General features: G+C 42.5%; 2 protein-coding genes across 5 annotated transcripts; both read left to right on the top strand.

The window, feature by feature from the left end:
* Window positions 1–2,389: 2,389 nt before the first annotated feature.
* On the top strand, window positions 2,390–5,470 carry LOC308383045 (ribonucleoside-diphosphate reductase subunit M2-like; the record flags this gene model as incomplete). 4 transcript variants are annotated; one of them, XM_080860633.1, is made up of 9 exons in its annotated part: window positions 2,390–2,482; window positions 2,718–2,780; window positions 3,261–3,371; window positions 3,474–3,590; window positions 3,951–4,084; window positions 4,459–4,553; window positions 4,658–4,896; window positions 5,015–5,128; window positions 5,318–5,470. In XM_080860633.1, the coding sequence occupies 9 exons, from the start codon at window positions 2,390–2,392 to the stop codon at window positions 5,468–5,470; spliced, it is 1,119 nt and encodes a 372-aa protein (XP_080716759.1). The 4 variants fall into 4 exon arrangements, with proteins under 4 accessions (XP_080716759.1, XP_080716758.1, XP_080716757.1 ...); XM_080860632.1 differs by having other exon boundaries at window positions 2,718–2,786; window positions 3,231–3,371; XM_080860631.1 differs by having other exon boundaries at window positions 2,718–2,786; window positions 3,228–3,371.
* Window positions 5,471–6,208: 738 nt separating this feature from the next.
* lgals8a (galectin 8a) lies at window positions 6,209–12,207 on the top strand. The gene is made up of 9 exons (XM_080833275.1): window positions 6,209–6,329; window positions 6,576–6,664; window positions 6,961–7,168; window positions 8,426–8,545; window positions 8,706–8,756; window positions 8,998–9,024; window positions 9,449–9,537; window positions 10,049–10,214; window positions 10,915–12,207. The coding sequence occupies exons 1-9, from the start codon at window positions 6,291–6,293 to the stop codon at window positions 11,062–11,064; spliced, it is 939 nt and encodes a 312-aa protein (XP_080689401.1). The 5' UTR covers window positions 6,209–6,290; the 3' UTR covers window positions 11,065–12,207.
* Window positions 12,208–12,444: the final 237 nt, after the last annotated feature.

Below are 12,444 nucleotides of genomic sequence, written 5' to 3'. Positions count from 1 at the left end.
ATGCATTTTATCCACCACACACTTCATTGAAGCCTTGATACGTATCTTGGCCTAGGATTTAGTAGATATACGCAAACCCACGAACGTTTTAGGTGGTAATACGGCGTATACCTGCGTATCACGTAGACTACAGCCCTGGGTCTGCATCAGGCATGAGCCGTACAATGACACAGCTTTTTGTTTTCCACACTACAGTGTCACAGAACTGTGAAACAGTCACAACGATGTGTGTCTGTTCTTGTTTGTAGTACCTGTGTGTGCGTTTTAATTTCAGCGTTTCATCATTCAACTGCCGAGAAAAGTCCTTATCAGCACAGGCCTGCATGATGTTGTGATCTCAGTGCTTGGTAGGGCATTTCATTTCCACACAGCCTTTCCTACAACAACTACAGTAGACAAGTGCGTCAGGGGTCGCACCTAGTTCAGGGAATGAGGAGTTGATCAGAATCATGAGAATCAGAATTGTTTTTATTGCCTATTAGGTTGACGCAGACCAGGAAATTTGCTTTGGCAAATATTTGTAAATATTTACAGAATATGAAATATGAAAAGGAGGAACTGTGCAGTTTATGCAGGAATGTGCAAAACAAGAGTGCAATGTGCAAGATAATGTAATGTGTGTGTTAATGTATCACATGAGTCAGATCTTGAGACTTTAAGAATGGATAAGAGTCCGTGTCGGGGGGAGGGGGGGGGGGGGGGGGGGGTGTCCTGGGCCTTGTTGAGGAGGCCAACTGCAGCTTGGAAGAAGCTGGTCTTGTGGCATGAGGTTTTGATCCTCATGGACCGCATTCTTCTGCTGTAGCTGAATACCTCAGAGAGTAATACAAAATAAATAAATGTCCAGGGTTGGAGGGGTCTGAAGAGTCTGTTGACGTCCCTCACTTTCGTAGGGGAGGAGGGGGGGCTCTGAGGTGGGAAGCTGTGGAAAGGCGCAGGCCTCTGCTGTGGTGGGGGAGGTACTGTTGATGGGTTGGAGCTGGTGGGTAATCTCACAGGGGATGGTTTCAGGACTGTCCCATTGTCTTTCACAGTGGCAGTGAATATCATTCAGGTCGTTCGCCAAGTGTGAGTCGTTAGTGGAATGGGCTATAGGCTTACATTTTGTAATTTGCCCAAGCCCTTTTCCAGACAGAAGCAGCGTCGTTGGCTGGGAACTGGTGTTGGAGCTTCGAGAGTACAGCCGTTTAGCTTCTCTCACCTCCTTGCTAAACCAGATGCAACGATTATGAAACAACAGTACTCCACTTTCATCTCCAGGTGCCACAGCTCTCTCTGAGTGGACATAAGAGTCCCTTGCTGTGTCCCCATGGTCTCCCCCCAATTTGATGGGTCAACATGGACACACTTCTCAACAACAGCAGGCATGCACGTCCAGTGAGCGCTCTACACCTCCCCACTGGAGGCTTCAGGATAAGCCAAGGCTGAAGAGGCTTTTGGCTGAGACACATGAAGACATTAAAGGCACCCAGTGCAACTTTCGAGGCTTAAAAATGAACATTCAATTTCTAGTCTTGATTGGCTCTGGGACATTGTCTGTCTGAGTTATTTTGGCGATAGCAGATCTTTTTCACAGTTGATAGAGCTGGTTTGGCTAGAGAGGGTGACTCAACGGCATGAATGTTAGATGCTGCAGCCAGGCGCTCCTTTCACTTTGTTCACATTGGAGGGCATTGTCCAGTATTCTGTTGGCGTCACATTGCCATGCATGTGTACTGCGGTGTCGATCTTGTACAGGAAGGCCGCAACATGGACACACTCTCAACAACACCAGTCATGCACGTGCAGTGAGCACTCTCCACCTCCCCACTGGATTTCAGCATAAGCCAAGGCTGAAGAGGCGTTTGGCTGAGACACATGAAGACATTAAAGCAATAGAAATAGATTTTAGAGAAAAATCAATAAATGTATCGTTTATAGACAGTAATTTGACTGCTGTAAAAAAAATCTATACCACTTTGAAAAGTACCATGTAAATTAAATTCCATCACAGTAACTAGTAATATTTCAACCATTGGAGGAGAGCGAAGGAATCCCATATCTGGGACACTAGTGGTTAGGCTTACCCATCAGGCATCCCAGACAAGCTGCCTTGTAGCCCTGCAATGCGTTTCGAACGCTTGATTGGTGCTCTAATGACGTAGGTGGGCGAACTCAATTGGGTAAGCCCTTTTCAAGCGCCAATGTTGATATAAAAAGGACACCTTTACCCTTGGTCCTTCATTAGGTTTCTTGTAGCTGATAAGATAGCTAGCTAGTCTCCAACTAGTTGAGCTTCTTTCTTTCTCTTACGTGTAGATAACACTCTTATACCTTAATACAAGACGTAGGCCTATTTGTAATATAGTTGTATTTATTGCTCTCGGTGCTGTTCTTAATTTACCTGAAAATGCTATCTACTAGGTCCCCGCATTCGGCCAAAAACGAGAACATCATCTCTACTAAAGTTGAGGGCATGTCCCTGACTGACAAAGAAAACACGGTAAGTGTAGAAACCTTTTAATATCATAAACCATGTGTGTAGAATACTGACCAGTAGGTTAACTGTAATGTTTGATCATTTCTGTGTCGATGTTGAAGTTACTGACTATAGGCTAGCTTACTTCACTAGGATGGTTAACAAGGTTCTTGTATAACTTAACTAAATGTTGGTCAGAAGTATAACATTTAAGGTTCTCACGTAAAGATTGTTCACAATGGCTTTAATTTTTATCCAGCCCCCAAGCCTGAACACTACTCGGATGTTGACCTCCAAAACAGCGCGTAAAATCTTCGAAGATACCGAGGTAATTGATATTTATTAACGAACGTTAACCTGCTTATAATGTGAAATAATTTGACCTTGAGTTAAGTAACCTTTGATGAGATACTTTGTCGCCATGTGGTTTGGACAACATGTAGTTACATTTGTTGTTTGTAGTGAAAGTTTTTTTTTTTATTGATTTCTTTTTTTAAAGACTTATCTTGGTTTACACAACCCAGCCTTACGAAACGGTCTAAATTGGGGGAGGGGCAGCATGAGTTTCTTGTGTAACCTCAATGATGCCTAGTTAGCTTATCCAGCTAATATTACTAACTAAGATTAAACTAACTGCGAAGTGTTCACTGCTGTGCTAACGCGAGCATATTGACTGTTTAACACCGATAAATGTTGGTCTGTATCACTTGTCCATCCTTAATTGGTAATGATGGGATGACCTTGTTCAACTTTTGTTTTAAAATAGACTCGGCCTACGAAGACCACAAAAGCCAGCTTTGAAGAACCTCTACTGAAGGAGAACGCACGTCGCTTTGTCATTTTCCCTATCCAGTACCATGACGTATGGCAGATGTACAAGAAAGCAGAGGCCTCTTTCTGGACTGCAGAAGAGGTGGGTTTTCTTTGTTTCTTGTAAGTTTGTTGTGTGTGTTGTCTAGCCCTACATATCCATGTGTTCAGAATCCACTAATCTCCTCCTCTGGTATATTTTAAGGTTGACCTTTCCAAAGACCTCATGCATTGGGAATCGCTGAAGGATGAAGAGAGGCATTTTATCTCTCACGTGTTGGCATTTTTTGCTGCCAGTGATGGCATTGTCAATGAGAACTTGGTAAGCATAGATGTTGTACAAATTGAGTCATTGGGCTTGTGTGTGACAAAGCTACTTTTTGGCTATGATGAGATGCGCAGGGGTACGGACCTCAGCTAAAAATGGGAGCTGAGTGTCGGTGGCTTTATACCGGTCAGCAGGCATGTGGTCAGCTGACTGGTGGCCACTGGCATGAAACAGTCGCAAGTCTGAGCCACTCTGTAGAATTTCAATTTCCAACACTTTATTTCTCACGTGTTGGCATTTTTTGCTGCCAGTGATGGCATTGTCAATGAAAACATGGTAAGCATAGACATTGGCTTGTGTGACTGGCTAAGGGAAGGGTGTTCAATGTTCCTGTGTTCATTGTTTTGCCACTAGGTGGAGCGGTTTACCCAGGAAGTGCAGGTCACAGAGGCACGTTGCTTCTATGGCTTCCAGATCGCCATGGAGAACATCCATTCCGAGATGTACAGCTTGCTTATTGACACTTACATCAAGGACCACAAACAGAGGTTAGTCCCCAAAGGATATCCTGACCATAAGCTACTTTTTGGCTGTGATGAGACGCGCAGGGGTACGGACCTCAGCTAAAAATGGGAGCTGAGTGTCGGTGGCTTTATACCGGTCAGCAGGCATGTGGTCAGCTGACTGGTGGCCACTGGCATGAAACAGTCGCAAGTCTGAGCCACTCTGTAGAATTTCCATTTCCTTACATTTGTCAGCATGACTAATGAAAGCATTATAGTCTTGTTAAAACTGATATTTCCATACAAGTTTCAAATCCCTGGTGCATAAGTGCTTAGGCCTTAAAACACACCCTTGACAAATGCCATATGACGTTGGTGCTGAAGTTTCTTTTTTAATTCTTTGTTGTGATTGCCTGCAGGGAGCACCTGTTCAATGCCATTGAGACAATGCCATGTGTTAAGCAGAAGGCTGACTGGGCTAGGAACTGGATTGGCAACAAGAATGCAGCGTATGGTATGTTCCAACCTTATGTACTCTGCAACCTTTTCGTCTTTAGTCCAAGGAACGATGAGTGGCTTGTTAGTCAAAGACTTAAAGTTGCGTCTGACTTGTTTCAGGTGAGCGAGTGGTTGCCTTTGCTGCTGTGGAGGGCATCTTTTTCTCTGGCTCATTTGCATCCATTTTCTGGCTGAAGAAGAGGGGTCTTATGCCTGGCCTTACTTTCTCCAATGAGCTCATCAGCAGAGATGAGGGCCTGCACTGTGACTTTGCCTGCCTGATGTTCAAGCACCTTGTCAACAAACCATCAGAAGAAACTGTCAGGAAGATAATCATGAACGCTGTTGAGATTGAGCAGGTAATTGATTCATCTTTTGAAAAAAATAAAAAAGCAATTGAAATATTTTTGATGTATGGTAAGTAAAGTGTTTTTTAAGAGTAATTCATTTATTTTAATTGTTCTATTCCTGTCCTAGGTATTCTTGACGGAAGCTCTGCCAGTCAAGCTGATTGGAATGAACTGTGATATGATGAGGACCTACATTGAATTTGTCGCAGACAGACTGATGCTGGAGCTGGGTTTTGAGAAGGTAAACTTCTTTTCCATAGAAAGTATTTGGTGAGACTAGGGCTGTTTGTTGGCTGCCCATTCGGCGCCTTAGTGATCAAGTAATTGTATGGGTCATCCTTGCATCACTGCACCGAACAGTGGTATAAATGAATGAAGGTAACTGTATTGGGTAAAGTCTAATTTCAATATGCTTTTTACCTATCTGCAGATCTACAGAGTTGAGAACCCCTTTGACTTCATGGAGAACATCTCGCTGGAGGGCAAGACCAACTTCTTTGAGAAACGTGTAGGAGAGTACCAAAGGATGGGTGTTATGTCTGGCACCACAGATAATGCCTTCACGCTAGATGCTGACTTCTAAAACTGTTGATGGGCCTGAACTTCCACCTGCAGTAGCAACCTGTCTTAATCTCGCCTCCCTTCATGAGTTTTAGCCTGCAGTAGTTGACAGTAGAGCTTGTAGTGAGTTAGTATACCCTGCACAGTTCCTCTTGAAGGGAAGGGGGTTTGGAAGGAGTCTTAAGTGTTGGTGATGGGCCCTGAAATGCACCTACACCTGGAAGATGGTGTTTCCTGTCATGTGCACTTAGGCTACCTCAGAATTGCCATCTGGGTCAGGAAACCTGGATAGGCACCACTTGGCACATTTGGATACATCACACCTTTCATGTGTTTTAATGTAATTTGGGATGATGCCTTTTAATGTATTTATCAAGTTCGTGTAATTTTACAAATACAGCTATGTGCTTTTTTTAAATGGCCTGTTTTATACTTTTTTTTTCCTTTGTGTTAACAGTGAGTTTGTTTTTGTTATGTTGTACTTTTTATTTTCAATTTGTAAATCGAGAAGCATTTTAATAAAACGACAGCCAACACTTGATGTTTCTTGGATATTTTTATAATGATATGGTTTTGGTTGAGGGGATTTTGTTATTTTTGCATTTGAAAGCTGGCTAGTTGGGCATGAAGGCACTTTCAAGTGGGTTTGTCAGAGGGCGCACTGATGTTGTGCTTAAAATTGCTTGTCCAAACAGACGACTTCTGTGTCACGTGACTATGGTTTGGGGCGGGTCAGCTACAGTTTCAAACCAGGAAGTAAGGGTAAATAAACGCATCGATAATAGCTTGCACGGGCAAGATTTCTGTTTTCAACGTTGACGAGTTTGCACTTTACCAAAGAAATGACTATGAAAAAGCCAAGGCAAACAATATTGAATCCGGTAAGTTCATTTGGGGTCTTAAGTCAGCTGGCGTTATCTTAAAGTCTGTTTTTTTTAAGTGGTCAGCTGCTAATGTTAGCTGTTAGCTTTCAAACTTTATAGAGCAGTCTGTTAGTTGAAAGTGAAAACATTTCTTCACTTACTGCTGGGGTAATCCATCTAGAACTATGAATTGTGATCACCAGCTAAAATGATTTTGTTAGATCGGTCATTTGTGATGTAAAGTTAAGTGTTATTTCCACACAGCCGATTCCCTTCGCCGGGACCATATTACAAGGTTTGGTTCCAGGGGAGATGATCCTAATTCAAGGAAATGTTCCCATTGAATCGGAGAGGTAGGCTACGTAATTTGAGTTTTTTTTTTCTTGATTTGCTTGGTATGCAGTTGGTTTTGGGAAATGACACCCTTTGGAACGGAATCGAAACATTCATATTCTCTCCATAATTTTGGTAGATTCTTGCCACCATCCTTTCAGTCGAGACTTGTGTCAGAATGTTCAGTCGTCGCATCCATGAACTGTCGGGATATACATTTCAATGCAGACACATTACTCAACAGTAACCTATTGTTCGCTAGCTGTCTGTAGGATTCTTGTTCCACAAAATTGACTGGCAAAATGTGATTCACCAGGTTCCAGGTAGACTTGACATGTGGGAGCAGCACAAAACCACGGGCCGACGTGGCCTTCCATTTCAACCCTCGCGTCAAGAAGACCTGCATTGTCTGCAACACTCTGCTGTGGGAACGGTGGGGCAAGGAGGAGATCCTCTACCATATGCCTTTCAAAGTGGGCTCTATGTTTGAAATAATAATCCTTGTGCAGAAGGATTCATACAAGGTGAGAAAGGAAGATGTGTGTAATCCACAGGTTGATCCACATTGAATATATAACTGGCAGATGAACAGGTTGATGGAACACCAATTTTCTTTCATTTCGACATAAAGTGGAGAAAATAGCTGGTGTGAAATATGAAAGTAAACGTTTTTTTATTAACTTTTAGTGGTGCATCCAAGGCAGATTTGGAACAGATTACTGTAGAGAAACGTTAACCCCATTTTAGAGGGGATATGAAAAGCATCTCTTCTTCACCAGTTTTTCCACCTTTCCCCTCTGTTATTCTACGAAAGTGCACTTTAGTTATAAATATTGATCCTGCTTGACTTGTTTGGTCTGTTTCAGTGCTTATTTGGTCTTGAAGCTCCCATCGCTGTCGGACTGTAACTGTGCGGCAAAGATAAACATAGCTGCTGTTGGAGAAACTTAAACTACTATTCCTTGAAGGGTCTATTAAAGGCACCTAGTGCAACTTTCGAGGCTTAAAAATAAACATTAATTTTCTAGTCTTTTTAACACGTAGTAAGTTTCAATAACTCCATACCATTACATATCGACATTCAAGGAGCAAAGATGACACGTCGTTGTGTGGTGAGAACTGATAGAAAATGGTAAACAAAACAATCGCCGCCATTTTCCCCCCAAATCTTTATTTATTGGTGCCACCAATAAATAAAGCAGGATTCCAGTCAATGGAAAAATGGCCTCTCCCCACCGGCGATTGTTGTTGTGTACAATTTTCTATCAATTCTGACCTAGCTCTAGGTCATCGTTGACAGAACAAGCTGTCTTGTGTTCTCTCCTCAGAGATTATCATGAAAGGCAGAATATGCAAAGAGCTAGGAAACAAACATGTTCTCAGATCAATTCAATTGGTTAATTTGATTTAGAAGTTTCAGAGAATGGGGCATGCTTTTCTGCATGTTTTTGTTTCCTCAAATTCCAGGTCTAGTTAAACTCTTCATAGAGGTAGTCTCCGCCACATCTTCTGAAAAAGTTTAAAGGAGTTCATTACATCCCACTCATATATGGACAGTCTCCAAGGGTGTCTTCCGGGAGGTCCACATTTTGGCTTACTATTCTTGTACATAGATCTGACGACAAAATTGCTTTAACATCATTCATCATTGTATCCTCCACTTGGCTTTTCATAGGCATACTGTTTTCTTTGGATCGATTTGTCCCATTATTTGATTCAGTGTTGGTTGAAGAAGATGCCCCCGGTGTAGCTCACTGTGTACTTCCTGTGTTGTCCTGTAGGTGGCAGTGAATGGAGCTCATGTGGTGGAGTATAAACACAGGGTGGATCTGAGTAGGGTGGACACCATTAACATCTCAGGAAAGGTCAACATCCAGACCATTGGCTTCATCCGAAACTCGGTGAATATCCTAATGATAACCCTCAAATAATCAATAACCATTTTGATATCGTGGAAATGTTAGTTTAGCTTACCATGTTTAGTATAGTTGCATAGCAAAAATACATGGTGGTCATTTCTAGTTATGATTAAATAATGATTAATTATTTACAAAATTTTAGGCACCATCCCCAGCTCAGCCAATAAGAACCAACAAAGACACACAACCTAATGTAAGAACTCCTAATTCTATGAACAAATTATTGTGCATGCCATTCATTATTGCACAGACCTGATGTTAATATTCTTGGGGGGGGGGGGGATTCCCTGAATGGTGTGACTACAGCAGTCAGCCTCGACTAGTGTTAATACATCAATCAACCATCATAACCAATGAAAACTGTAAGACACTCTTGCAGACTTCCAACCATTTGAAACCTGTAAGCTAAATGTGTTTATTTTGTTGTTCCACAGGGGAAGTTGACACATTCAGGTGACTTGGTGAGTGGATGCTGCAGTGAAAACATTACCGAAACCTGTAATGGTGACTCGTGACTTTTATGCAGCAGCTGACTAATCATTTGTACTGCATAACATCAAACTCCATAAGTGCATTTTTTGAAAAAATCTAGAGCTGTCAGGAACTACATCTGGATCTGGCATTTCAAGCCAGAGAATCTTTCTTTTCCCCTCCTGTCAGTCTCTAGGATAGTGGCCCTTCAGATGGAAGGTCAGCTAGGGCAATGTTTACTGAACTTATGGTGTTTGAAATTGTATGGTCAAGGGAGTTGGAGATTGTCAAAAACAACAGCCAAACCCCCAGTGTGAACTATTTTGACATCTGCATTTGTTCAGGATAATGGTGATTGGCCATTGTGTTGTCTCATAAACAGACAAAAGACACAGTTCCTTTCTGTTTTTCTAGAGCATTCCATTCAAAGGTAACCTAGAGAAAGGGTTGAGTCCGGGACTAACCATCTTGGTAAAAGGCCAAATAAACCTTTATCCACACAGGTGCGTATGTTATGTATATTCTCTATGTACATAATGTTACATATGAAACTTTGATATGTCAAACTCTGATTCTACTTCATGAGTCATGCTTGGACATTAAATAGTGTATCATTCTTTAGCATCCAGCTAGTTCACTTATGATTTGATTATCGCTGTCTCTCGCTTTGAAATACCAGCATGAATTAGTCCTGCTGTGTAACTAAAGACTGTGACTGCTGGAGTCAGTTGCATTCTCCAGCATCTCCAGACAAACACGTGTGCATCAGCTGCACAAACGAACCCCCTCTGTAGCCTGGTTGTTGATACGTGGACACGGCTGTTTTTTTAGTGAAAGTGTAGTTTGCAAAGAATAAAAGGTTTGTTTCATGTAACTACAAAGTTTGAAGGTTCTAAAAATCCAGTCAGTTGCAATGAGGTCATAGATAGTTTTAGCCGAAGAAGACTTCATGTCAGGCCTTTTTGACCTTTGTTGTGTTTTCTGCACTTTTGTATTTTCTTGGTTTTCATCCAGCTTCTCGGTAAATCTGCGGGTGGGCGGCACCGAGGACATAGCACTGCACCTGAACCCACGCCTGAAGGCCGGGGAGTTCGTCCGTAACTCCTACCTGTCTGAATACTGGGGAGCAGAGGAGAAGAGCCTCCCCAGCTTTCCCTTCACACCAGGGGAGTTCTTCGAGGTGAGCACACACAGGGCTTTGCTTAAACCCACACTGAGCGCAGCGCTAGGCTCTTCCAAAACTCCAAGTGGGGAAAGAGAGACTCGTTACACCGGGTGTTCTATTTTGGTGTAAGTATACAGAGATGGTATAGCTTGAAGCCCCCCTCTACTCTCAATCGCTGATAAAACAAAGACTTAGAACAATTTACGACACACCAAAGGTCCTTATTTAGCCAGAACTGTGCTATATCAGTCTAAAAACAGGACTCCAGGGAAATGGTGTTCAACCGTCACGTCAGAGAAAGACTATATATTGTATTAGTGGAAAGCTTGTGCAGATAAGGCAGACTGCTGTCAACCCACAGCAATAAAAAAATACTTGTTACACAATTAAAGTCCATGAAACATAGCACATTTATCGGAAAGTCCTGGAATTTCTGGGTCAACTACTGGCCAAAATTGTAATGATTTAAGTCAATATATGGTAGCACAGGTATTTCGTAGTCTAGTCTCATGTCGCATTCTCACACTCAGCCACTAGGAGGCACTAATCATTACTGGTGAACTTGAGATGGTGTGGGAAAATCCTTGAGCTGGATATTTCCTAAAGGAGAGGAACCCAGTTATCAACACTGTTAATCTTTTCTGCAACCACATGGAGTAAACGGAGAGGAGATAGAACATACAGGATTTGCTCAGCGCTTGTTTTCGGTCTCCAGATGATCATCCTCTGTGAGGCTCAGGAGTTCAAAGTGGCTGTGAACGGAGCCCACCAGCTCTGCTACAAGCACCGCGTGCAGGACCTGGGCCGTGTCAACGCACTGGAGATCGTGGGAGACATCCAGCTGCTGGATGCCCAGGTGTGGTGAACATCACCCCCCACCATCGCCGGCGCTCCACCAGACCCAAAATGGCCTTCGATCCTCAGATGACAGTTTGGAGGAGAGGCAGCCCCCTGCTCTCCTGTTCATCCTCATTCCATTGTGTTCTATTTTTCAGGCTTCAGATAGGAAGACTAGATCCCAGCTTTAATTCCTATGAGAACAGCCTCACTTACAGCATAGACGCTTTCATCTGTGTACGATATCTATATGCTCCTGTGGCTTTCCCACCTATCTATCTTTTGTCGGCGCATGTGTGCAGAGAGCTGTTCTGGCTAAATGTACTTTTGACCAGAACCTCTCTGCCTTTAATGAATAACATGGCTGAAAGAATGGAAAGAATAGTTCCTATTCCTAACCTATGCTAATTTAGGTTATATACTCTTGAATATACTCGCTGTGACCACGTCATAATCTAGGGTTTCTCTTTTCTCACTTGTGCTGGGAACTATAAGCCAGAGGAGTGTTCATTGGAAGAGAAGGTGGGGTGTGCTACCTCAGCAGATTGGCCCTAGCTCTGAGGATTACCATTTGGCCGTTGAGGGTTTGAAACTGGTCAATATGCACATTACTGTTTTTGCCTGCTGGATTGGAACTCCAGTATCATGTTTGTGTGTGAGTTTAGCCACATGAAGTCAGTTGAAACACATATTAAACCACTGGGTGATTGAATAACAAGGTAAAACCTGGTTATATACACCTGATATACACCATATGAAGGAAATCACTGAACATTCACATACTCATCCATCTTGGCTGTCTCTGGGCGGTGTGAGGTTCTTAATGGAAGGACATATTAAAAGAGCACACGGTGGTGGAGGAGTCCTGGCTCAGGGCCAGCCTGGTCTGAAGTCATACTGACACCCTAACTCATCAGGGAGATCCGACCAACTGTGGGCTGCTTGAGTCACTATGCAAGTGAATGTAATCCATGTTTTAGTGTTTTACTTCATTGTGAACTGGCTGGTTGAGCTCACCCGAGTTAGCATGCTACCTTGTGTTGTGTTGTGAAAACCGTTTATTGTTTTCTCACTTCCCTCGAAATGGGGCTTATCTATAGATTAACTTAAAATATAGTTTTCCAAACCAGTATTCCTGCTCTATATTTATATGACAATATGTATGGTAAAATGTAAGGCTTTGCTGTACTTCCCAAAAATAAATTAAATTGAATATCTTTGAAGCTGAAACTAGTGTTGTATCATATTTTGAATATAGTCAATATTTTGAAATCTTTCATGTATGTCAAGTTGTCAACTAAGTTGGTGTAAACCTTGGTGTAGATAGTGTTATTGTTAGCAAATACCACAATAGTTTTTTCCCTGTGTGTTGATGTTGAAGGGGGACATTAGACACCAAAGGCAGAAA

Source organism: Sprattus sprattus (genome assembly GCF_963457725.1).
Source record: "Sprattus sprattus genome assembly, chromosome: 2".
Lineage (NCBI taxonomy): Eukaryota > Metazoa > Chordata > Actinopteri > Clupeiformes > Clupeidae > Sprattus > Sprattus sprattus.
This window is presented reverse-complemented; position numbering and strand designations above follow the sequence as displayed.